Source organism: Dipodomys merriami, unplaced genomic scaffold, assembly GCF_024711535.1.
Source record: "Dipodomys merriami isolate MVZ:Mamm:240054 unplaced genomic scaffold, mDipMer1.0.p SCAF_10, whole genome shotgun sequence".
Taxonomy (NCBI): Eukaryota; Metazoa; Chordata; class Mammalia; order Rodentia; family Heteromyidae; genus Dipodomys; species Dipodomys merriami.
This window is the reverse complement of record NW_027202271.1, coordinates 51,794,484-51,820,527: the sequence shown is the minus strand read 5'-3', so window position 1 is coordinate 51,820,527 and position 26,044 is coordinate 51,794,484. Positions and strand designations below refer to the sequence as shown.

Genomic DNA, 26,044 nt, shown 5'->3' with positions numbered 1-26,044 from the left:
TAATACCCACCTGATTATTTTGAAAGCTTAAAAATGAATTGATCTTAGTTGAGCAACAGTGGTTCATGCCTATAATGCTAGCAGCTCAATAGGTTGAGATCTAAGGATCATCGTTCAGAGCCAGCCCAGGCAAGAAAGTCCATGAAAATCTTATTTTCAATTAACCAACAAAAAAAGATGGAAAGTAGAGTTCTGACTCAGGTGGTATAGCCTTGAGCAAAACAAAGCTAAGGGAGAATGCCTAGACCTTGACTTCAAGCTCCACTACCATAACCCCCCCCTTCTCTCTCTCACCCCCACACACATATATTCACACATACATACACAAATTGAACTTGGTATTTAGGAAATGCAGCTTTCGGTGTTTAAGGACATCCCAATGCATGTGGCATTCCATTTTGCCAGGGAGCCTGTTAGATCTAGATTTTCTAACCTGAGCCCTGGCTTCTTGCCTTCAGGTTGCTAGATGGAGTTCAGAATTGACACTGACTGTGAACATTAAAAAAAAAAATGTAAGGAAGGGGAAATAGCTTAACATGCATTTTTTTGTTTCTATTCAGTTTCTTGCTTTGGAAGATGATGATTTTTTTCTCTGCAGTCAAGTTAGTTCTGCTACCAGATTAACATACAGATAACCTTTATTAGGCAGTTATCAAAGGAGATAAAAAGGCTTCCTGGGTTTTCCCAGGACTGCAGTCCTCATTAGCTCTTCCCTTCTCTCAGGTGCTTGAGTACTTGACCCCATATTATACACACAGCTGGGAAATGAATTTCACACTGTGGCACTGATATCAATCAAGAGAGCTTTATGGAAATGCATATTTGCATGCACCTGCCCAGACCTATAAAAATGGAAAATCTAAGGATAGGGACCATTGGTCTGGGTTTTAACGATCCCTTCAGGTAATATCAACCAACACAGGATCAATTTTAGAAACCATTGCTGTGTGTCCTCATACATCCACCTACCCCAGGATGTATTAGTCTTCTTGGACATTGGCTGCATAGTTTCATGTGCCTGACATTCATCCTGTTTGGGGGCACGGAACACAAGAAAGTGAGTAGAGATAACTCTTAACATTTAAAAGAAAGGAACTTCCAGATCCATAAGCCATGTAAACTCCATCTGCTGATCTATACAATGGGAATATGTCCATCAGTGTCCGGGGGGTTGTTGAAATGGCTAAAGGACAGAAGGTATGACCATGATTTGTACTGCCACGCACTGTCTGGAGTCTGCTGTGGAGCTGACTCGTGTGGATCAATAATGCTGACGTGTGTTATGAACTGCAGGCTCCTGGGGGGATGGAGGCAGGTACTATCTGTCCTCTTTGTCCACTTCTGCATTCTGAGCGCGGAGTTCACACAGCTAGTAGCCAGTTATTGGCTCTTTGGTGAATAATGTTAACTAGCATTTGTTAAGTGTTTACTCATGAATTCCTGACCAGCACCTTGTGAGGTGCTGACACCTAAGAGAATCAATAATTTACCCATGGTCATATAGCCAGCAATGGAGAAGCCGGTGTCTCAGTTCAAGAAAACTGGCTCCTAACCATGTCTCCATACACACTTGCACTCGCGTGGCAATGGTAACACTGGAGAGGATTATGTGAGATGGTGTTCTGTGAGTGCTTGCCAGGTGCCGTAGGCTCCTCCACACTCTCTGTGTCTCATTGCTAATAATCCGCAGAGGTAAGTACTCTTATTTGACTCCTTTCATGAGAGGAGAGGTAGAGACACAGACATTGGCTCATTGTTTTGGTTGGGTGGTTGTCTGGTTAGTTGGTTTTACTTTGTTAAAAAAATCGTGAAAATATCGTACAGAGGGGTTACAATTGCATGGGCAAGGTAATGAGTACATTTCTTATCAAGCATTGTTGCCTCCTCCTATATTTCCCCTTACCATCCCTTACCATCTCCCCCACCACCCGTCCCCGGGCGCCACCCCCCGCCCCCCCCCCCCCGGCCAAAGTTGTAAAGTTCGTTTTTCGACATAACGTCCTGTATATCTCATTGTTGCAATGGGTCCACCTGTATCCCTATTTAAACAATTTGTTTTTTCCCTTCCTCTCCACAAATTATACCAACATCAAATACAGTGAAAACGGGGGTTATACCATGGGGGAGGGACATGGTTTTACTTTTTTAAATATGTTTTTATTGTAAACATACTGTACAGAGGGGTTACAGTTACATGAGCAAGGTAATAGTATATTTCCTATCAAGTATTGTTACCTCCTCCTTTGTTTTCCCCCTACCATCCCTTCCCTCTCACCTCCACAACTACACTCCCCGCCCCCTGGCCTAAATTGTAAAGTTTGTTTTTCAACATAGTGTCTTGTACATCTCAGGGTAACCTGTATCCCTATTTAAGCATTTTGTTTTTTCCCTTCCCCTCCCCAAATTAGAGAAGTGTATATACAAGATGCAGGGCACCGACATACATCCAATACAGTGAAAGGGGTTACACTGTGGGGGGGAGGAAGATACAAAGAAACAAAAAAATCACATGGTATATTATAAATACATTAGAAACAATAGCAAGAAAGAAAAAAAACCACTTGTGTTTCTATCTTAGAGTTTATATCACTTAACATCATCTTATCTGGTCATATGTACATAGCTTTTGACCTTTTCTGCTTGTCCCAGACATATACTAGTTATTGCAAATAAGGGAAACCATGGGACCTATGTTTCTTGTTTGGGGAGGTACTTGGTTTTTTGTCTTGTCTTGCTGTGCTTTCCTTTGCTTTGTATAGTGCTGGGGATCAAACCCAGGTGCTCACACATGCTGAGCAAGTACTGTACCCCGAGCCCAAATGCCCAGCCCTTGATGTTATCTTTCTTTTCTCATTGCACCGATCTTTCTTTTACATAGTGCTTCTATCTGTGACTGTTTGTCTGCAGATGGATTGTGCCCCCAACCCCTGCCCAGAGCTGTGCGTCTAGACAAGGAAGCATAGAAGCATGAAATTTCTGCCCTCAAAGATACCTAAAACCAAGTTGGGAGGGGGGGAATGGGCAAGTCCTCATGGAACAGAAGATAAAGGTTATCATGTATAGTTAAGTTGGAGTTGTTGATGCACAAAGTAATTATTTCACTTGTTCAAATAGGTTAATAAAAAGAAGCAGTGGGAATAGAAACTTCTCTTGGTAGACTCAGACTTCAGCTCTTGTTCTGAGCAAGTGTCAGCAAACCATTCAGTTCATTACCTGGCACTACACTTTCCACTAAGGTGCTATAATAACCAAAGTCATAAGGGGAGACTAATCTGTTGTCGCATTTGTGTCTAAAACAGTGTAGGTGCTCAATAAATATTTGTGGTTGGGTGATTGTATGCATGAGAGGCAGCATGTGGTGAAAGAGGGTGAGAATAGTTAGCCAACTTGGGGCTGGATAGGAAGGCAGGTTATCAGGGATATTGTACCTCAAAGAAGGTTGAAAGACACCAGACTGAGCAAGAGCTAGGTTGTCCAGAGGTGACCTGAAGTCAGAGGGATCAAAGGAGGAGAGCCTATGTCTATTGAAGTCTTATGTTATCTTGGCAGCAGTAATCCTTGAATCCACCCTAGAAAAGGAACTTTATGGGTACCTGGTGATTTTGAAAACTGAGAACCAGGATCTCTTGTCATACATTTCATTTTCCTAGATTTTTATTTTTCTTTTACTTAGCAAACCTTTGAAGGCCAAACCTAAGTCTCTGTTACAGCCCATGTTTCCTCCAGAGGAAACCACTAGTAATTGAAAACAGAAATTGGTACACTTACTCTAATTCATGGGACACAGGTAAGATCCTTGTTTGTATTCTGCCCTAGCTTTCTCGTTCCTAAGTCTGGATATAATTCCCTGCCTTGATGATTAACTTTCTTTCTTGTATTTATGCTTGACTGTGGACTTTTAGCAAAATAGACTTATCTGCCAGGCATGGTGATGCATCCTGTAATCCCAGGAGCTGGGAGGCTGAGGCAGGAAGATTCAACTTTAGGACCAGCTTGGGCTACACAGTGAGAATCTATCTCAAACAACTAAAAGCAATTTTGTGAGAGAGAATTCCACACGTAATTTTTTTCATATAAACTCTTCATGAGTAAGATTGTGATCTGTATAAACATATTGCTATATTCCTAACATTCAAAGTACTACTAATAGTAGTATTCCTACTAGTTATAAGAAACTGGATTTTTTAAAAAAATGATAGTAAATCTACCCAATAAAACAGTCTGCAGTTTTAAAATGACAATTAGGAAGATCATGTAGCGATGTGGGAAACACTTGCTATGTAAGCATTAAGTGCCAGGAATACAACACATTCACTTGAGGCTGTAGCTATAGCCAAATATGATGTGCATCTGGATAAGAATAAGAAAAAAAAAACATTAATGTGTTGGGATATCAAAGTTTTGTGTGAAATATTCTCAGTCTGTTCAAGTTGTTATAACTTTATGCAATTCACAGTTACTGGAAATGAGATTGTCTGGCTACATGTCAGCTCTGACTGCTCCATCTGAAGCTGTAAGGGTCACAGTGTGCTGGGTGGAATATGAGCCTCCAGTGTCCAGCCATGTCCTCAACTGCAGAAATGAAATGCACAGACTTCTGTTTCAAGGGTGAAAGCCAAGCCTGACATTCCTTCTGGCAATCTCCAGAAGGCAAAAATCTGTGTCTAATACATATGCTTGATCCTTAGGGTGGAGGGGTCCACTTAGAAGAGCTCACCTATATCTGTCATAAGCATTGTGCTCCCTTGAGAGTCACAATAAAAGACTCAGCTTCAGAGTTTTTCATCACGGTGGCCTGACTTTATGACTTACTAAATATATGACTTTGGCCAAGTTACTGCTTAATTTTCCTAAGCCTCAGCTTCTTAATATTCACAGTAGATATCATCATAATGTCCTCATCACAGAGAGGCCACAAGGGTATAAATAAGAGAAGACATGAAAAGTCACATTTACATGAAAAGTAATAAGACATGAAAAATGATAGTTTAATAGAAAGCACTCAGTAACAATGTGTGTTATTGCAAAGGCTCTGAGTTTTCTAAATGTCAGAGAAAGCTGAATAGAAAAGTTTCTGAGCGCATGGTGGTTGTATCTTCGGGTTTTATTATAATGCTTTCCCTTGTCACTAGCTTCCTGTACACAAGCCTTCTCACCTGTTGCTCACATGGAGGGATTATCTTCACTACTGTGTCAGGGAGCTTAACTAACATTCAAAACAGATTTGAAGAAACACAACATTTCAGGCCAGGTAGAAAGCTGGGAGAGATAACATGGGAGATGACGCAGATGACTAACCCAGATGGGGGAGACAAGAGATTTGGGAAGCCAAGAGCTACAGCCAAATACAGAAGAGGAATTTGGTCTGAAAGTAGAGTGTTAAGACATCAACAGCCTGGAAAGAGAAGTTCAGGGTGATTTGTGGCCCGTTGAGTACCAGGGGAAAAACAATGTGGCAAAAGAAGGCACAGATGTTCTGAAGAATGTGAGGAATTTATGACAGTTCATAGTCCCACTGAGGGGAATGCCTGCCAAAGACAAATCTCAGAAGACTGTGTGAGCATCAGTTCACCAAGGAGATACAAAAAGATCAGGATTTTATAAGTGACCTTTACCAGAGCATCTTTCTGAAGGAGGAGGAGGAGGAGGAAGACGAGGGAGGAGGAAGAGGAGGAGGAGGAGGAGGAGGAGGAGGAGGAAGGAGGGAGGGAGGGAGGAGGAGGAAGAAGAAGAAGAAGAACATCAAGATGATAAGTTGTTTGAAGAGAAAAATAAAATAGCAAGCATTTAGAAGTAGATTCCATTTTTTCTTGATCCAGCAGCGTCCATTTTTTAAAAACTATGCTTTTCTCTAAAAGTCATTTTTCAGTGTCTCGAACTGACAGTTCAGGGACAAATGCTAGGATCTGGGTAGGACTCGACCCCAGAGACTCATCTACTGAAGGAAGGCTGTTAAACAGCAGTGATGGTGATTGGATCATGGGGTACTGAGTTCATCAATAGATGAATGTATGGGAGGAACTCATAGCTGAGTAGACTATCAGGAGGAGGAATCTGATTGGAAGTAGTAGGTCTCTGGGGGTGTGGCCTTGAGGGATGTATCTTTCTCAATACCCTTCCTTTCTCTTCCCTGCTTGCTGACCACCATGAGGAAAGCAGCTTTCCTTTATCATGTATTTTCTGCCATGATGTCTGCTTTGTTATAGACAGAAAAGCAATGGAGGCAGCTGATCATGGACTGAAACTTCTGAAACTTTTAGGCTAAACAAATCCTTCTCCCCTTAAGCTGTGCACATGAGGTATTCTGTCACAGTGATGACACACATAGTATAGTTTCCTTCCGTGCTCTCTACTTACTCTACCTTTTTTATATGGAAGGTGCTACAAAATCTTAAAGGTTTGAAGGTGCTATAAAGCCTTGTTTCTTTTCAGCAACCTAAAGGTTTATATATGCAATGCTTATATAAATATGCATTATGGGCCATAGCGCAGACTATGGCAACTATACCTACCAAGAAATAAATGAACTTTCAAGGATAAGAAACTTCACATGTAGTTATGAGGAAGAAGGTCCTGGATAGAAGGCAGAGGGGAAAGAGAGAAGGGAGGTGGGGGGAGAGAGAGGGAGAGAGAGAATGGAGGCTTCCCAAGTGCAACACTATCCATCAGAAGAGAGCATTTAGCCTCTGCTTAGGCCCTCACTTCCTGCTGGAGTTAGGACAGAACTTCACTGTTAGCATAAACAGTACTCACGGAGTTGTCCCAAACCCTTGTCTGAGCCAAAGAGAGCAGACAGAAGGCAAGCATCAGGGGAAATAAGATGGCCCACAAACCAGTCATCCTGGCCTGGTGTCCCTTCTCCGAAGGATTCTCCCCAGCTGTGTGTCACATTAGGCTCCACATTGCTTGTCTTAAGGAGTCCAACTAATTCTGCAACTGTGGATAAGTTTGGGGATGAATTGGAAAATGACTTCTGGGGCAACACTTTCTAGTTCTCTGAAAGGAAATTCACAGAAGTGAATGACTGCCCAAAAGACCAAGATGCCATTGCTTCAGAGCAGGCCCCAGGGGCAGAGCTCTGTGGCCACTCACAGTATGTTTGAATGTGAAGAAAAAAAAATACCGATAAACAGACTATGATATCTCCAGCCAGTATCACAGCCAAAAATATTGTTTCTTCACTGAATTTAGTAGGGTAATTAAGAGAATTGGAGGGTTTTTTTTCCTTGGTAGATAATTATATTTGCTAAAAAGCATTTAATGAGGTTTGGGATGTAGGCAGGATGTTGGTCCCAAATGAAATAAAGATGAGAACATCGTTTATCTTGGATTCAAACTGTAACTTAACCACCTCACATTCTCAAGTGCTTGCTCTCTCTCTTTCTCTCTCTCACACCACTTATAGTTTATTTATTGAATAATAGTCATATTGGAGGGAATATAGTGACTAAAAGCTAAGAAGTTCAATAATTGCCATAAAATTACTAATAATCCACTGCAATTGACCTTGAGGCTGCTATAACAACCAAAGACATAAGAAACTCTAAAATATAATAATTTAGGGAAAACACTTAAGTTCTCTTGATCATATTTAAGCAAGTAAATACAATGGGAAAAAGGGAAACACTTAATAGCAGCAAAATTCTTTATAAAAGAAAGAAGTAATAGTCCAATGCGTCCAGATTTTATCTGAAATTTTCTGACATAATATACTCTAACTGAGCCATTCACCTCTAGTCTATATACCTGCTTGGTATTTTCATGAATAATACTGCACTGTGCTTAATCATAATGTCCACTATCATAATGTCTGTCCACTAATCATAATGTCATTATTGTATTCCTAAAATCAGGATAGTATTTAAGAAATCTACGTTTATGAACTTTATCTTGTGATTTTTTTTTTCTCCCTTGGGCACGTGTTGAGTACTAATGATAGGTCATGACCTGTCTGGAAGACATTCACATGCAATAATATGAGCTACAGTTGGACATTTCCAAGGCTATTATGCATTTGTCCACCTGAACAGAAGTGATTATCACATGCAGGATTCATAAACCATTGACAGACACCAAGGAAATTAAAAAGATAAAACATTGGCCTACATTGAGCACAAAATGTTAAGTGTTCTGGTTAACAATATTGATAACCCTGATAGGGCCAACCATTACTTATGTGTCTTTCAAAATGTAGCTCTGTGAAAAGTAAGGGTAAAAGGTATTTTTAGGGAGACTTCTTTAATAAATCTCACTTGCAAATACCCACAAAAATGAGAAACCATTATATTCTTTCTATTTTTTGGTGCGGGGGGAGGTCAATCATGGGGCTTGAACTCTGGGCCTGGGCACTGTCCCTGTGCTCTTCAGCTCAAGGCAAGTGCTCTACTACTTGAACCACAGCGCCACTTCCGATTTCCTGGTGGTTAATTGGAGATAAAAGTCTCACAAACTTTCTTGCCTGGACTGGCTTTGAACCACGATCCTTCGATCTCAGCCTCCTAAGTAGCTAGGATTACGGGTGTGAGCCACTGGTGCCCGGATGAAACCATTACATTCTTAACACACTGATTTTTACAACAGCTCCAGCAAATGGCTGGATTCAAAAAGTGGGTAATTGGAGATTTAGCTCAGTGGACAAACTTGCCTGGCAAATGTAAGGCCCCAAGTGCAATTCTCAGCTCTGGGGGAAAAAAAAGTGAGTAGCATACCTAGCCAGATACGACTGAGAGCTGTGTCTTGCTATTACTCAGTCCTTTGGCTATCTGTATGAGTTTTGGATGACTTGAGAGTCAATACAAAGAATCTGGGGCTGAAATCCAGTGTTGTTCTCAAGATACCATATTGCTCTTCTTTTTTCTCTTTCCGATATGCAAATGGCATGGTGTTGTGAGCTATAGAAACACTCCCCAGGACCTTTTGATCCAAGAACAACATTGTCGACACACCAGTATGAAAAGGATGCCACACACAACCCAACTGGCATTCAAGTGCAAACCAGGCAGTAATTTATAATCGTGTAACATCCAAACCATCTCCTCTAGCTCGCCGCTCTCCCTCCTCCTCCCTTCTCTCCATGTGTTCAATCTGTCTCTGACTCTGGCTGCTGCCTTCTCTGCCACATAGTGCCAAGGGCTGTTTCTGCTGCTGGGGCAGCTATCTTCCAATACTTTACACCCTGATGCAGGCCCGGATGCCTTTCTGTACAGGCTTTTACCTCCCGATACTCTCCCTTCCTTCAGACATGCCAGGCTTCCCTGACAGCCATCACCCCTTCTTCACCTGCCATGGTGACCCTGTCACACCCACCCCTGGGAAAAAGTCCACATAGGCTCCAGGCAAAAAATAAAAATTAAAAAAAACACCAGAGGCCTGAGTGAAAAGACTGATGGGGCAGGGCCCCTAAGAACACAGGGCAGGTGCCAAAGTTGCAAACAAAAGAGAAACCATAGACTGTAGAGTGAAACTAAAAATAAAGAAACTGTGCTTTCATTCTCCTCTGGCTGGTTCATCTTTCTAGATGAACTAGAAAGAGGTGTGTTGTCCTCTATTCATAAATGCCTTGTGTTTTGCCTACTAGGCCTTTCTTTTCACACCTGAAATAGTAAACTAACAATCATAGTGTAAGCATAGGAGATAGATAATGCTGGTGGCAAGGCTACAATCTCTAGGTTGGAGCCAGACTCTGCTTATAATTTTCATCACAGTTATGCGCCAAAAAAAAAAAAAAAAACACGAAAAAGAAAGGAAGAAAGAGATTCTTCAATATCCTTTCTTATCCTTTCTCTTGTTTATTTTGATTCCATTCGGTCCGGAGTCCAAGATGGAGTAGTGATTAGCAGAGCCTGCTGATACTCTATACTTGGTGTCTGCTTATTCCCAAAACAGGCCTGGCAAAAAAAAAAATTAAAAAGAAAGGAATTCATATCTTCTAGTACATCTAGAGAGAGAACTAACTTCTAATTCCCAGCCTACCACAAACTCTGCAGGGCATGACTTGTACTCTACATCCATTAGTGAGGAAAGAGAATGTCACAGGGTATCAATAATAGGATTGGAGAGAAAAGCAGGTTGGAGTGGTGGGGAAAGGGTTGTGAAGCATGAAGTAGAGAGAAAACAAATATACATGCTGTGTGAATGTAAGGGGACCACTTCTGACTATGTATTTTACTCACCTCTATCTTCTGCCTCATAGAGTTGTTTTGAAATAAGACAGGTGGATACTGAAAAGGCAATGATTTTTTTTTCTTAACCTGTGGGTTATTTGGGGAACAGACCAAAAGTAACAAGAGGTCAAGCAAAGTTCACCCAGCATTGCCTAATTAAACCTAAGGATCCAATCTCATTGAATTGTACATTAAAACTATTTAGAATGATACATGTCACATAACATTCTATTGTGTGTGTGTGCTGGAGCTTGAACTCATGGCCTAAGTGCACTCCCTGAGCTTTTTGCTCAAGGTTAGCTACAGCTTTTGGGTGGTTAATAGGAGGTAAGAATCTCACAGACTTTTCTTCCCAGGCTTGCTCAGAGCTGTGATCCTCAGATCCTAGTCTCCCAAGTAGCTAGAATTACAGGCATGAGTCACTGGTACCCGACTAGGAATGCATTTTTAAGGGTGAGATAGAAAAAACCTGCTTAGCAAGGTATGCTGAGAAACTTGACCTCATAACACAAATAACCACATTTAGTTACTGATAGACAGATATTGTACAAAGCACTTCACATACATTCTTATCTAATTTGCCCAAGAGTGCTAGGTGTTTTTGGTATGTCTATCTTACATGTGCAAACACAAGTCCTAGAAAATTTGGGAGCCTTTTCTAAATCCAAGGTCAACAGTGAATCTAGAACAGTCTAACTCAGATTCTATAACATGTTGCAAATAATAGAACTTGCCTAACTAGAAAATGGTAGCTAACTTACATAGCAGTCCCCATTGAAACAATTCAAACATAAAAATGACCTCTTGGCATTTGATTATCTTTTCCCCTAGCCGTTGATAAACCAAACCACTTCCTGAGGACGACATTTCTGTGCAGCACAGCATTTCTCTTTCCAGAATATAATTTTCTTGGCTATCTCTACCTCTTCCAAGCCCTGGAAAAGGACCTAAGCTAGTAAATTGTGCTGTCCTGGCAAGATGCTCATCCTCTAGGGCATTGTATAAGGCTAAAGTAATACATCATGCTGCTTCCCACTCGGTTGGTCCATCTCTCCATAGAGTCTTAAAACAGTCATGTTTCTGCTTTGAATCTCCAGTTGTCTAGGCTTTGCATGTTAGCTAGTTGGCCTTAACAATCAAGGTGGGCTGAGCGGTAACCTTTTCATACCTGCCCTTGCGTTGGGCTTCCAAAAGAAGAAAAGACTGTCCAGAAAGGGACAGCCCCAAACACTCTGCTTCATTCTTTTTAGACTCAGAGATATATAAACATTGACTTGGTTGAGTAACAGAAAGACTTTGGTCTTCTGGATTCTGGGGATTTTGTAGCTGAGAAAAAGCTACTGAGGGGTAGGGGTGATGGCAGGTTATACGGGGCCACGATTCCTAGAAAAGATGACCTCCTCCAGTTGAGAGGTAGTAGGACCAGCAAACATTGCCAATTAAAAATTAACACAGGCCAAAAGTGAAATCAATGCCTAAGTTTGATAGGTTTTCAAGAAAAGTTTATGACACCCAGTTCATAGAAAAGGGAACATTTTCTCAGTGTTCACTTTTACAGATGCCAAAGGTCAATCTCACTTGGACAGATCCTTCCACAGAAAAGCAGAAATGTACAAGGGCCACTAGCAAAGTATAAGGCAGGAGATACATCATACATATACACGTGTATATAATAGCTTTAAAAACATAGATTCATAAACTCTGATACTGATAGAAATCCACCTAATTTTCTGATATGTGCCAGAGAATACATATGTCTGTACCCATATTATTCTAAGTGCATAGTGATGTGACCACCAATACAAGCTGTTTTATATATTTTTACTAAGTACATGGCTATGTGTATTGCAATACTTTTCTTAAATAAAATATGATTTCCACAGAAAGCTCTTTGAATTCCAAGGAATAAAACTATTCAGTAGAAGTTTGCTAGTGGATGAATATTCCAAAGTGGATCATTTTTAAGAAAGCAGGACAGAAGAGGTATAAGATCATTCAAGATGAGCTTTTAGGGCTTTTTTCCTAGAAAATTCTCAATTATATGTCAAGTAAAAAGCACAAATGGGATTCTTAGCTAATAAATGAATTTTCATTAACTTTAACTGAGGATTGATTGAACAGTTGAGTATCATAATTAAAATATGCAGAAGCCAGAAAATCAGGTTTCTTCTACCAAATATTTATTTCATATATCTCAACACATTGAGATTAACTCTCAAAGGGGTTTAAGTTCAGGCAATATTTGCCCATTCCATATTTTGTATTTAAAGTCTGGATAATCATATTATCATAATTTTCTTTCTATTGGGAAGTTATGAAAAAAGTTGGTCTCTCATATAAAGCCATTAATGTGGGGAAGATGGGGAAGTAACTTCTGTTTCTACAAATGAACATCAAAATGATTCTGTAATCCCAGTCCTTGTAAAGCTGAGACAGGAGGACCAAAACTTTAAAGCTAGCCTGAGCTAGCTTTATAGACCTTATCACTAAAAAGCAAAAAAGAAAAGAAAAATTAAATACTAAAGTGTTTGGTGTAGGGAAAGAGTCCAATGGTACACTGCATATGTAGCCTGCACCTGGGACTGAACCTTAGGACCACAAAAAAGGGCTAAAATGTAGACAAGATCATGAGGCCCTGAGTTCAAACCCCAGCACAGGTTAAAAAAAAAGATTACCCATATTTCCTTACAACTTTTCTACTAGGATCCCTTGCCATATTATGTCAACTTAATTATTTTTAATAGATAAGATGTGCCACAGAGAAATGTAGCCACAAAAAGCCAATTATTCTAAATTATTGTAACTTGTCGATGTGTTGAGATATGTGAAATAAATAATTGGTAGAAGAAACCTGATTTTCTGGCTTCTGCATATTTTAATTATGATACTCAACTGTTCAATCAAACCTCAGTTAAAGTTAAGTGAAAATTCATTTATTAGCTAAGAATCCCATTTGTGCTTTTTACCTGACATATAATTGAAAATTTTCTAGGAAAAAAAGCCCTAAAAGCTCAACTTGAATGATATTACACCTCTTCTATCCTGCTTTCTTAAAAATGATCCACTTTGGAATATTTATCCACTAGCAAACTTCTACTGAATAGTTTTATTCCTTGCAACTCAAAGAGTAGTAAGTATATGTCTTCAAAACTAAGTATATCCCTAAATATGTAAGTATTGGAAAACTTAGTATATAATAAGTAAAGCTATTTACCTTTATATAAAGTATGTAAGTATTCAAAATTGTTCACAATTGTCATTATTTAAATACTGGTTCTTCAAATGAATGTTTTCTCTCTCCAATGGCAAAAGTAAAAATAGTTTAAAAACCCTTCTCACAAAGCAAGAGGGGATGTATCCAAGAAAATCAAAGTCAAGTAGTGTTTCTACTTCATTTCCAGAAACCAATGCAATACCAGTAGAGGTAGATAGATTTACCAGTGATGAACAGCCAGCATTCTTCGCTCTAGAAGTGATAAGTCCAGTTGAATCTCAGCATCATTTGCATTTCTCTTCAGCAATGAAGGAGTGCAAATTGCTTGCATCCATGACAAAATGTGAGACTCAGCTAACCGGTGTGGTTTTGATGATGCCCCAAACCCTTGTAACTAGCAAGTTTACCCTGAAGATTATCGAATTACTCCCCTGACCATGCATTATTCAAAGGGCAGTGCTATTATTATAGAAGCTAGTTGTTGAGCCATTGGAATTCTGTTGGCCAACTTTCAAGATATAGCAGTGTGTCATGACTAAATTTATGTCAACTCATAGGAGAGTCAGAGTCTAGGTTAACTGGTGGTCAACTTGTCTGCTAAGTAATATTTTGGTCTACATACTAGGAAATCTCTGAAGCAAAATTTTTGACAAAACAAATAAGTATGTAAATTTTCAGTGCTAGGGCTTTGTCAGCAAGAAAAACATCTGTGGAATGTTATACATGCTTGTTTTCTCTAATATTTGAGTGAGTATGTAGTCATAACGTCAGTACAACTGAACTCTGTGCCTGTACCTCATTTTAGAAGGGACTGCCCCAGCCCACCTGTTGTTTACTGTTGCATTGAGTAAGGGTAAATGAACAATGAAGCATCTTAGAGAATTCAAATGATAAATAGAAAACAAATTTTTACCACCTAAGTTTGAAAATATCTGAACCTGTATCTCAAAGCCAAAGCAAATGGCTTCCAACCATAGCAAATATTTACCCTCGAAGAGTTTTCTCTTCCATATCTTCATAGAATCTCTGGAATAGGAAAAACCACCACAGACATTCACTGGGTTTAATACAGGAATCTGCTCCTAGAGACTATGATAGGTGTTCTTACAGCCTTTATTTAACTGCTTTCTGCCAGGGGCTATTCATTACTTTTGGAAGAAGTCTGTCCTGTTTTTAACATGGGTGTGTTAAAAAACTTTTTTCCCTATATTAAGCCATTATTTGTTTCCCTATAACTTTCCAATCTTGATTCTGCCTACCAGAGCAGTTATATAAAGAGGGGAGGGTTTATTTTTTTCTTTTAATATAATTCTTATTATTATTATATTGTATTTCATAAATCAGATAATGAACATAATTCTTTTTAGAAAACGTCATCCCTTTCTTTGTTTTCCCCCAGTTCCCCTTTCCAACCTTGCCCACAAATTGCATAGTTTGTTTTATACATAGTGTGTACTGAATACCATGATTGCATTCATTCACTCTTCCTCTGCTTTTAAAGGAGAATTTTTAAAGGCAAGGATGGAACGATTAAAGTTGTTTCATTTAAAAAATAGTGACTAAAATTAGCTAAAATTTAGAAGTCATTAAAATACTACTTTTATCCAAATAGACACTCCATCAAATTATTTTATTGACTTTCCAATAAACTATATTGTGTCATGCTTCTTGTTTTAGCCCATAACAGGAAATATTTTTATTGTGGCTCTGGAGAAAAAGAGGACTGTGAAGCATTTGAAATGAAGGACAAAACATTGTCCCACAGTTGTTTTCTGTCTGTTAGTGAGAAACTCTTATTGTTTATCAAACATACTAATATTGAACTAGAAATCAAGCCTACAGGACTCTTCAAAAGATGAATTAAAACTTGAAAAGGCATAGGTAAACACTTGTCATATTCATATATTTTTGAATAGGGCACAATGAGTCTATTGTAGGCATTATGAATAGACAAAGAAAAAATCTCTCTCTAGAATTATGGTAGCTAGTGATAGCTGATAGTTGTGTTTATGGGAAAATCCAAGTATGTATACCACTGCTTCAATAACTTTTCAGAACACAAAGATGAACCTAAGATCAACTTTCCATATGGGACATTATGTTTTGTAAGTCTTAAAATTATCTGTTCCAAAGTTTACCAGCCTATGGACTAAAAAGCATAGTATTAAAAACCCTGGACTACAAGTTTCTTTAAAGACTGAGCCACATCAAACTCTGAGCTCATTTGAAAGAGATAACAAAACAGGTGTGTGGGGTGTGTTATTTTTGCTGTGATGATAGATGATTGCTATCTATGTCACAAGAGGAAACAGATCTGCAGGAAGTTTCATGGCTCTTGATAGTCACCAAAAATGAAATACGCAATGCACAGAAATGCCCCCTTCTGTGATAGGCCGTGGCTCAAGTGGTAGAGTGCTTGCCTACCAAGTTCAAGGTCCTGAATTCAACACCAGTACCAACAACAGAATTTTCTCTGTCATACAAAGAAGAAAGTTGATTCCTCTTGCCATAGCAAGAATCTTAGAAACAAGATTAAGTTAGAGGTACTCAAAATGGAAATGGTCTTGGAATTCCCAAATCTCTGAAAAGCTCTCTGTTTTCAACTCATGAGCCCAAGTTTCGAAATCAGTTGTTTCTGAATTGGCTAAGTTTGAAAGTTTCTGGAACCACTCCTACAACCCCACCCCAAACATCAAATTACCATAATCAACGAATTGTCTCCCATTTGAAATTTCTAATCGCAACAAACAGCACTCATCACCTGAAAAAGAGACTACCAGCACACTTGCAACAAAATAGGCCAAGTCACCTTTTCCTTTCTCCTTACCCCAAGAGAAAAACCCAAGTATAACCTCCACTCTTGACTGGCTACCAGTTAGCAAAAAGAATGTAGAAATCCTTTGTGGATTACAAACAACCATGTAAGCCCATTTGTAACTTTCCTCTAATTTATAGTCCCAGGAAAAGATTATAAAAAAGAAAAAAAACAACAACATTGTTTACATTGCTCAGGGGACCAGTCCAGTCTCTGCTTGCCAGCCCTGGCTGGCCAGCAAAAGCAGAGAGTCCACTTCTGAGCTAGACTTCCCTCCAACGGCCAGTGCACACACTGCTGAGGCTCCACTTGAGGCCAGCTGCCTAGTTCCTCCCCAACCAGGAGAGAGCAGCAGGGCCCGCCCAGAGAGACCACAAATGAACCCTCCTTAAGTTACTACCTCCAGCTGCCCTAAGAATGACAATAAACCTGCCTTACTGGAGGAAGCAGCTATGAGGCTCCTGTGCCAAGCATCAGGAAAACATTTAGGTTCTTAGAGAATGCCACGAATGATTGGCCTTTTCACCATCAAGGCAGCCAAGGTAGTTTGGTAGCAAGCCATTACTAGGGCCCTGATCTCCCCCATTGAGGAAGTTCAAAATGCCTCTGAGGATTTTGACTTTCCAATCCCCATCCTTAAGTATAATAGGTATTGTTAAATGGACAGAGGATTGTTTTATTTAACATAATGCTGTTTGAGGTTAGGAATTAAGATGGATGATGTGTCAGACTGTGAATTGGATGCTTCTAGATGGGGGCTTCACACATCTTCTTCCCTGAAGTCTAGACATTGCATGTCAGTGGAGAAAACCTAGTCAGCCTACCAACAAAAGAGAAGATGAGAATGAAGCAAAGATCCAGACCCCCTAACCCTGCCTGAACTAGCGCAGCTTCATGTTTTGTCTGTTTTCTATACTTCAGTAGAGGCAAGATTGGGTTTAACCAAAGATCTCCTGTGACAAAAAGTTGGCAAATAATTGAGGTGTATGTTAAGTTCCACATGAGCTTGTTTTGCCCTTTCTTTTAGCCTTAGAACCAGTATGCTCAAAACAAAATAAAATAAAACCAAACTAAAACTCACTTGCCAAGAGGCCTAATTGATTTGAAAATATCAAAAGAAACTTGATTCATGGTATTCCCTCAGGGCAATTAGAATCACATGAAAGATGAACAATGATTTAGTTCATTCTGTCTCCGTGTACTAGTAATTCTATAAGAAAACAGAGACAATGTTCCAGTCTTTCTGTGGTGAAGGAAGAAGGGCACTAGCCCATTGGTATTATTATCATTTCTAAGTTCCAAGGCTTCTGGATGAGTTTTCATGGACCACATAAGCCTCCACAAAGGCTATTTAAAGGTGAAGCAAATCATCATTTACTGAAGACCTAGTAGGTTTCAGGGATTATTCTAGGCACTTTCCATAAATTTATGTTATCTAATACGTTTCATGTCATCCTCAGTTTTGAACAGGAAGATGTTATTAACTCCACTTGACAAAAAAAAATGGAGAAACTAAGACCTCAAGGTTTTGGTGACCTGTCCAAAGTTATGTATCAGGTCTCTTGATGATGCACTTGGACTTGGTAGCAAATATACCAAAATTTAAGCAAGTCATTCTGAAAGTCTGTTTTTATATAAATAAAATGAGGAGTAAAATCTTGGAGACTTGCAACCTCTTCCATACCCAACCCTAGAAGCAGTTAGACAAAACAAACAATCAACTGAGCTGTCCTATATATAAAATTACACATATTTGCTACAAAGATTAAGGACAACCACTATTCTCAGTACCACTTATTGAAGAGGATGTCCTTTCCCAAATGTTTAAGGAGACAGATAAGCTAAATATCCTGATAAATATCCTGAGATGATCTTGGTACAATGTTCACCCATGCCAAAATATAATCCTGTATCTTACAAATTTTTAAAATGAAGTAAACAGGTAAGTTAAAAAAAACTAGTCCAATATATAAGCAAAAGCTAGGGTTGCATAGAAACAAGATTCTTGATCACAGTTTACTAGGAATGTGGAGAGAATTAACAGAAAATAAAGTGTGCAATGAATGAGTGAATGAGTGTAAGATAGATTCCAAGAGCTACTTGAATACCAAAGTATCTGTGGTGTCAGGCACGGTTGGGAAAGTTTCAAGAAGATGAGATGACGGAGGATGTGTATGGACAATGTAAGGACAGGAGGTGTCAGGCCGGGCTGTCAGACAGATTGCACTTTAACAGCAGGCTACTATGTCTGATCCTTACAGACAAGCCCACTGGCTATGGCTCCAGCAGTCGGAGGGCACCTCAAACAGGCATCGTGGATGAGTGCTGCTTCCGAAGCTGTGATCTGAGGAGGCTGGAGATGTATTGTGCTCCCCTTAAGCCTGCCAAGTCTGCCCGCTCTGTCCGTGCCCAGCGCCACACTGATATGCCCAAGACTCAGAAGGTAAGCCTCCATAGGTGGGATCCAACCATCTCCAAGTAATCTCTGTCTTGGATGGGCCAAACAGAAATTCTGCACCATAGTTTTCCTGGCTGAGGACAAAAAACATCTCCATTCCCACCAACAAGATGGATTATCTGTCCATCCTTATGATTATTCTCTGTGGTACTGCTCTGGCAATCTAGTAACTAGAAGATGGTTAAAAAAATTGAGTAAATAAAGGCTTTGTATGAGACAAAGCCTGAAGTCACCTGTTGAGGCTCCTGGGCCAAATAACTTATCCTACCCAAGATTCAGTTTTATCTGTACATAATGACATCTACCACAACAGAATGTTGTCAAAACTGACTAAGTTAATGTGTATACTTCAATATGCTTTTCATATGCTTGCACAAAATTACTATTGGGAAGGGATTAATATCTGTCATAACTGACCTTAATAACAAAACATGTCAGTCCTGGGATTCTGCAGTGGTGCCCAGAGAAACAAGAGTCTCTAGCGGAAATTAATTGAAATTGGCAAATATCATTTAAACTCATTGATAATAGAATTTTTCTGTGATTTAAAGAACACTTAGAACTTTCTAATAATCAAAATTTGCAGAAGTCTTTTTTTTCCACAAGTGTGACTTTATACCAACCTGGGAAGTACCAATGATAACAGCAGAAACACATAAAACATATGATACACATCGGTCATGTGACAGGCTTTTGTTGAATAAGTGAACAAAATAAATGCATATCAAGATCAAAATAAAATGTTAATCTTCAAGCAGAAATAATAAGAGCTAAAGAAAAAGAGAGAGAAAGAAGGAAAGAAAAAAAGAAAAAAGAAAGAAAGAAAGAGAGAGAGAAGGAAAAAGTAAAAGAATATGAGTAAAGAAAGGACACTTAAGTCTCTTGGGGGACTTTGTTAAAGAAAAATAAAAACCAACATGTGGTATTAAACTTTAAAGCCAAAACTAACATTGCTCAGAAAGTAGTACATAACTTAAGGGTATAGATGGGATTGGGAGGGATAAGGGACAATAATGAAAGTGGTAACAATGGTCAAGATTGCTGCATTGGACTCCTAATCTGATTTGTTGAATTGAAACCCATTTGGTACAACTACTTAAAATCAATTAAAAAAATAAAGACAAGACACCCAATAATTCGTGACATCTGTGCTGTCTCCTGGTCCTAAATCACAGCTAAGGCTGAAGAATCATGGAGGCTTAGTGGCAGCATCACCCTAGGGCTTACAGAGGACCACTTAGGGCCTAGAACACACAACACACAATAGCCAACAGTGAAGCAGTAAGCAACAGCCACAGAAGAAATTGGTGTAACCAGGCAGGAAGGTGCACAAGAAGAGGCAAAAGCATGTTCATTTTTTCTGTCCCCATATGAACCTGTGCCTCTCAATGTCTAGGCTGGGGAGGAAGTGGGTGTCAGAGATGAGTCCCAAAGTTCTGGAATGCCAGGACTCATGACTAAGGTATAGATCCCTCTTCAGTACCAATGCTGTCTTCTGCTACCTATGGAACCTGGGCATCCTGGGCTGACTCAGAGACTCTGTCTTCAGGGACACCGTGGGAACGAACTATTCTCAATGCAATTGTTTTTGTGATGTTTACAGTCTCAGCCCCCATCTTCCAACAAGAAAACGAAGCCTCAGAGGAGAAGGAAAGGTGGGCCAAAGACACACCCACGAGGGGAGCAGCAAGAGGGGACAGAAGCAAGTCAGCCTAACAGAGGAAAGAAGAAAGAGCAGAGAAGGGAGACGGGAGCTAGGAACTGTGGACACAAAGACACAGAAGGAAAATGGAGGACAGAAGGACTAAGCAGACAGAGACCAGGATGAGAGAGGAACAGACAGCAATACAGAAAAGCAAGAAATGTTGGAAAGGAAATGAAGAACAGTAGCACTGATGAAGCTAGATGATGCATGTTTTGAAGTAGAAGTAACCTGTTGTAGAATTCAGCTAATAAACATGAGGAAACAAATGGAACAGGAAAATTGAATGCCTGAGAAAATGCAAAGAATGTAGGGAGGCGGTGGGGGGAGGGGGGGAGACAAAATCAAAAAGAAAACAAAATTATAAAAGAGGCAGACAGACAGACAGACCCTTCCCTTTTCCTTCCACCAAAATAGAAAGAACTCAATAAAAATCAAGCTTCCATGTGCTTTTTAAATTTTTATACAAATCTGTTATAGAAGAAATGGCCCATGTCAATATATGTTCAGAGTTAAATATTAGCCTCAAATTCTCAGCAAGATTGAGTTGTGTCATGGAAGTTCCCAGATTTCCTTTCCTGCAATGTCACTAGAGGCTGCGTTTTCTTAGTCAAGTCCAGGGTTGAGGCCAAAGGGCATCAGGTATTTACATAAAGGCCTGTGACGTAACCTCTGAGAGGCCACTGAACTGTTTTTGCTTTATCTCTCCACGTTTTCATATTCAACGTACAAGGCATATTCATTTGCTAAGGTTACCATCACCAAGAACCACAGACTAAGTGGCTTCAATCACAGGAATGCTTTTGCTCACAACTCTGGAGACTGGAAGTCCAAATTCCAAGTATCAGAAAGGATGTGACTCAAGTGTTTCCTGAATCTCTGCTACCTTCCCTTTGTTTATCTCCCTGTGCCTAAGTATCTTCTTTGTGTAAGGACATCAGACAGACTGGGTTAGTAGAGACCCTCATTTAAGGATTCCTACACAGACCCTATCTCCATGAAATGTGAAGGGTGGAACCTTAATTGGGGTGGGGTGGTGGGAAGCAGACACAATTCAGTCCATAAAGACGACTTCTGATGTCCAAATACAGCTCTTTGATTATGTATCTGAAAATCCACTCCTTTGCCTCTCCTCTTCTTTCTCGTCCTCCTCTTCTCTCTCCCCCCACCACACATACTTTCTTTTTCTCTTTTTGACCATCTTCTCACTTCTCCCAGCCCCTTCATATGCATACAGACTTAGAATACTTTATATCTACAACCTAAGAGTTTCTATTCTATAAAAGACCAAGGCTGTATTGTTAGAGCTATAAGAGGCTTCAGAATTCAATTGGCTTGATCCCTTCATTTTAAAGACAAGGACCCTGAGCTCTCCAAATGGGTAAAGATGTTCTTAGACACTAAGCCTGTTTCCTTCCCGCCAGCAGACAACAGCACAATCAAAATAAAATCAACTAAGAGAATTCCAAAAGGAAAGGAGGGGGAAGAAATGGACATATGAAATCTGATGAAAATGATTTGACAGTTTTCTGGTGGAGAAATAAAGGAAGTGAATTCCCTGAAGATGAAGAAAAGCAAAGTAGAATCACAGAAATTAGGTTGTAGATAGCATCTCCTTCACTTCCTTTGACTTAATCAACTGGAGATGAATCTTCATAGAAAATGAACCAAAACCTCTCAGTAGCATTCAGATTGTGCATTGTAGGTGCTAAGAAGGAGTACAAGAGAGAAGTGCTCAAGGAAGTAAATGATGACACTTGAGGACGAGAAAATGATGCAAAACCAGGCAAAATATTTCACCCCGGTAGCCCACATTGAAGAAGTCATGATATAAAGAAACGCCCTTCATGCTCCTGCCATGCGTTCTACTTCAGGATGCTCCTTCTTCAATGCCTCACTGACAACCTGGACTCTCTCCAATGTCATGGCAATGCCCAAAGCTCAATCCAGGAGGAAGAGATCCAGTGAAGCGTGGCAAAGCTTATATGGGAGCCAGACTACTGCAGCTCTGTTTGAAAAGTGGATCCTGCTTTCTCAGACTAGACAAAAGCCATGCTGCTATCATCTGGCCAGTCATCTTATTCAGAAGAGGTTGAGTTTTATTAAGAAAACAAGCTTTGGGGCTTGTTTCAGGCACAGGCTAAGAGTACAAACACATATGGCTCTTCCAGGGACTACAGCTCATCAGAAGCATTCAAAGTTTATGTTCTGTGGAAAGGTTTGGACAAACTATAAATGTTATTCAAGAACTTGAACAAAGCAATAGAACATTCTAGTTAGAGCCCCTTTAATCCCAAACAAAGTATTAAAATATACTTCTTCATATTGTAGTTTTTCTCAACCCTGAAGCAACTCTTGCAGACCTGTACATAATCATCATATAATAGGAACTAAAATTCCAAGTGCTAGAGGCTCCTACTTGTAATGCTAGCTACTTAAGATGTTGAGGTCCAAAGGATTGTAATTTGAAGCCAGTCTGGACAGAAAAGTCTGCAGGAGTCTATCTCCAAAATAACTGGCAAAAAGCCTGGTTGGAGGTATAGGTCAAGTGGTAGAACTCCAGCAGGGCAAGCAGGCCAAGCAAACAAGGCCCTTAGTTCAAACCCTGATGCTGACAAAAAAAAAAAAAGAAGTAGAATAAAATAGCTCCTTTCCATTATTGATATCATGCCATAAGTCTTGGGTCCATGGAATATAATACTAAATGAATAGATACATAGATAAATGGGAAGATGGGAAGATGGCTGGATGGGTGGATGGATAGATGGCTAAATGACAGATAAATAAGTGAACAGTGGGTGGATTAAGGGGTAGGTTGACAGATTCAGGCAGATGCATCATGGTAGGAAACAGATCATAAAAATAAGTCACACTGCTAAGATAAAATAATCCTGTTCTTTCTTCATAGGATAGCAAAGAAAGTACAGAATAAGCTAGGAAAGGCAAAGGAGATTTGTTAACAGAAATTTCATCTGTTTGAAATGTCCTTCTCTAGCCTAAATTGAAATTGTTCAAGGACCTACTCCAACAGGTTGAAGCTGGCTAAACACTTTATATTGAATGTTATTTATTGATTAGTCCCTTCAATGTTTTATTGAAGTGAGTTGAATATTAATAATTATTTAAAATTTCTCTTTCAATTTCAAATGCTTCTCTTAAAGAAAATGGATGATCGTGTATAAAGCTAATTGGGATATATATATAGTTTCATGATCCTGAAATAAAATTATTGGAAAATACTTTTACTGATCATCTATAATATGAAAAACAATGTGAAACATGAAGGGGCACTATAAGTATTTGAGAAACAGTACAATATAGTCATTTAAAGAATGCAGAAGTCAGACTGTCACATAATATAGAATCATGGATCTTTCACTAGCTAACTAGGCAAATAATCTAATTTACCAGTACCTTGGTTCCCTCACCTGTCAAACTTGGGTAACAAATATACCCCTTAATAGTTGTGAGGCCCTAAGACATATATATATATATATATATATATATATATATAATTTATATTTATATGAGTGTGTATATGAATGAAAAACTGCATATGCATACACATATATATGTGTATATATAATATTATCTATGTACTACTTCATATATAATATTATCTATGTACTACTGAAGTACTAGCTAATCTTATTGTAGTTACTTTTGAAATGTAGAGCTATATGAAAAAGGAGTCTCCTGAAGTAGAAGTAAATCTCATAACACCAAAAAGGTCAAGCCTAGCTTGCCAACACTTTTTGGTGTTTTGGTAGTAGATTCTCAAGCACATGACAGAAGAGAACTGGGTGAGCAAAGGTCGCGATCACTTCCAACTTGGAGAACCCCTAGTTCTTAAATAATTTTAAGTTAAATCATAGTTTGTGTCTCCCACATGAAGAACTGGTAACATTTTTATTTTGGGGGTCATACAATGAATTATTCAGAAAAAAAAAAACACCATTTTTCTCAGCCAGTTAAAATCAAATGTAGTATGTGTTTTCATTTCATGTTGCTTAGGGAAATTTCAATGGTAGCATGAACTCCAGCTCTTACTAGTTTTAAGTAGAACTGCCAAAATAAGTAGAAAAGTGGGATATTTCCAGGCCCACATTGCTTCCGGGACACTTTAGTTTCTAGGACCACCAATCCAGTGATATTTTTTTCAAAAGCATTTGATCTACTTTCAAATATCAAATAAAAACAAACCAAATCTCATATAGCTTCCAATGTATTATTGGGGTACAACAGTGGAAAAGGAAACAAGGAAATTGCTTTACCACCATCCCCCCCCCAAAAAAAAAACCCTCTTCTCTCTCCAGCATCTCCTCACTACCTCCTTTCAACCAAGAGGGGAACAAGGCTTTTTTAGGCAATATATTTTTCAGGTTCTCAAGTTCAATAGCTTCCATGGGAGAAAATGAAGTCTATTTACCTGCCCATTTGAGGTTTTATTGGTAGCAATAAAAAGATTAATAGTTCTGGATCAAGCAGAATTCTTTTTTACGAATTTTAGAATATGCACTAAAGAATTCCTTGGTGTATAGACTTGCCTTAAGGCTGAAAGCCCAGTTATCAATTCCTTTGACCAAAGCAAAACAAGCCTACCTTTAAAGAAGAAATTGACGAAGCTAACTAACAAAGCTTCTTTAGGGTCTACTCAACTTCCAGACAATACAAAATTAGCACCACAAGCCAGGGATTAAATTCCTAGCTACTTGGTTGGCAGAGATTGGAAGAATCACAGTCCAGGCTGGCCTAGGCAAAAAGAAAAAAAAAAGCAAAACTCTACCTAAATAATAACCAAAGCATAAAGAACTGGCTCAAGAGGTAAACACCTCATGAGCAAAGGAAAAAAACCCTAAGTTTAAACCCTAGGATCACTAAAAATAAGTTAGTTCATTTTAAAATAAAATAAAAATTCAAGTTCTCCACCCTTATGGGCCTAACTAAAATCAGAATTTTTCCTTGATACCCACACATTTGTTAGGCTTTCTTTAATGGGATTTCTTAATGCCTATCGTCTGCCTCATTTTCATCAAGTAACTAAAGCAGATCATTTAAAGATGCAAACTTTGATTTGAACTCCAGAAGACAGAACTGTAGACAATTAGTATGGCAAGACCAAAAGAAAAAAAAATCCAAGTAATTAGGAACTACCATGGTAGGCTAAGAGTTGGGGAGCACTCCTATTCATTTGGCAGTTTTAGACTAGGGTCTGTGCAATATTCATATCATGAAGAGGCACACCTGAGCTGTTCACGAGGGATTGCACTACTAGAAAAAATGAAAACCATAATGAGTCAATACACGCATGGCCTCTTTGTTGTTATTTTGTCAGTGTTGGATGGCAGAGCCACTATTAACTGCTTTGTTTTCTTTCTGTAAATAATACTTGTTTCCACTAGGGTGGACGTGAAGGAGCCTTTGGCACACTATAACAATTCTGATTTTTGAAGTCTGTATGCACGCAGGAAGCATGACTGGTTCTTGCACCATTTTCTCTCTTGGAAAAGCACTGGCTGGCACTCTCTGTGTTTACTCTTAGATGCTGAAGGCTCCCATCAACCTCAAACAGATGCAAATCACTTCAACTTGTCATAGTGTTATTTTGTTCATCCTAAAAGTTCAGGGGAGTCCTCCAGACTTCCAAAATTTCTTTCAATTCAGTGAGGAGGAAAATTCAGAGCACAGAGTT

General features: G+C 39.2%; 1 protein-coding gene across 5 annotated transcripts in view; it reads left to right on the top strand.

The window, feature by feature from the left end:
• Window positions 1–26,044, top strand: part of Igf1 (insulin like growth factor 1) — a 72,618-nt gene that overhangs the window by 39,090 nt on the left and 7,484 nt on the right. For 2 of the 5 annotated variants that reach the window (XM_069991458.1, XM_069991465.1), the window contains exons 3-4: window positions 18,454–18,635; window positions 20,254–21,026. In XM_069991458.1, the coding sequence (XP_069847559.1) occupies window positions 18,454–18,635; window positions 20,254–20,478 (407 nt within the window). In that variant the 3' untranslated portion in view covers window positions 20,479–21,026. Of the gene's footprint in view, window positions 1–18,453; window positions 18,636–20,253; window positions 21,027–26,044 lie in introns of those variants that run through there. The other 3 variants (XM_069991486.1, XM_069991496.1, XM_069991476.1) reach the window with 2 other exon arrangements.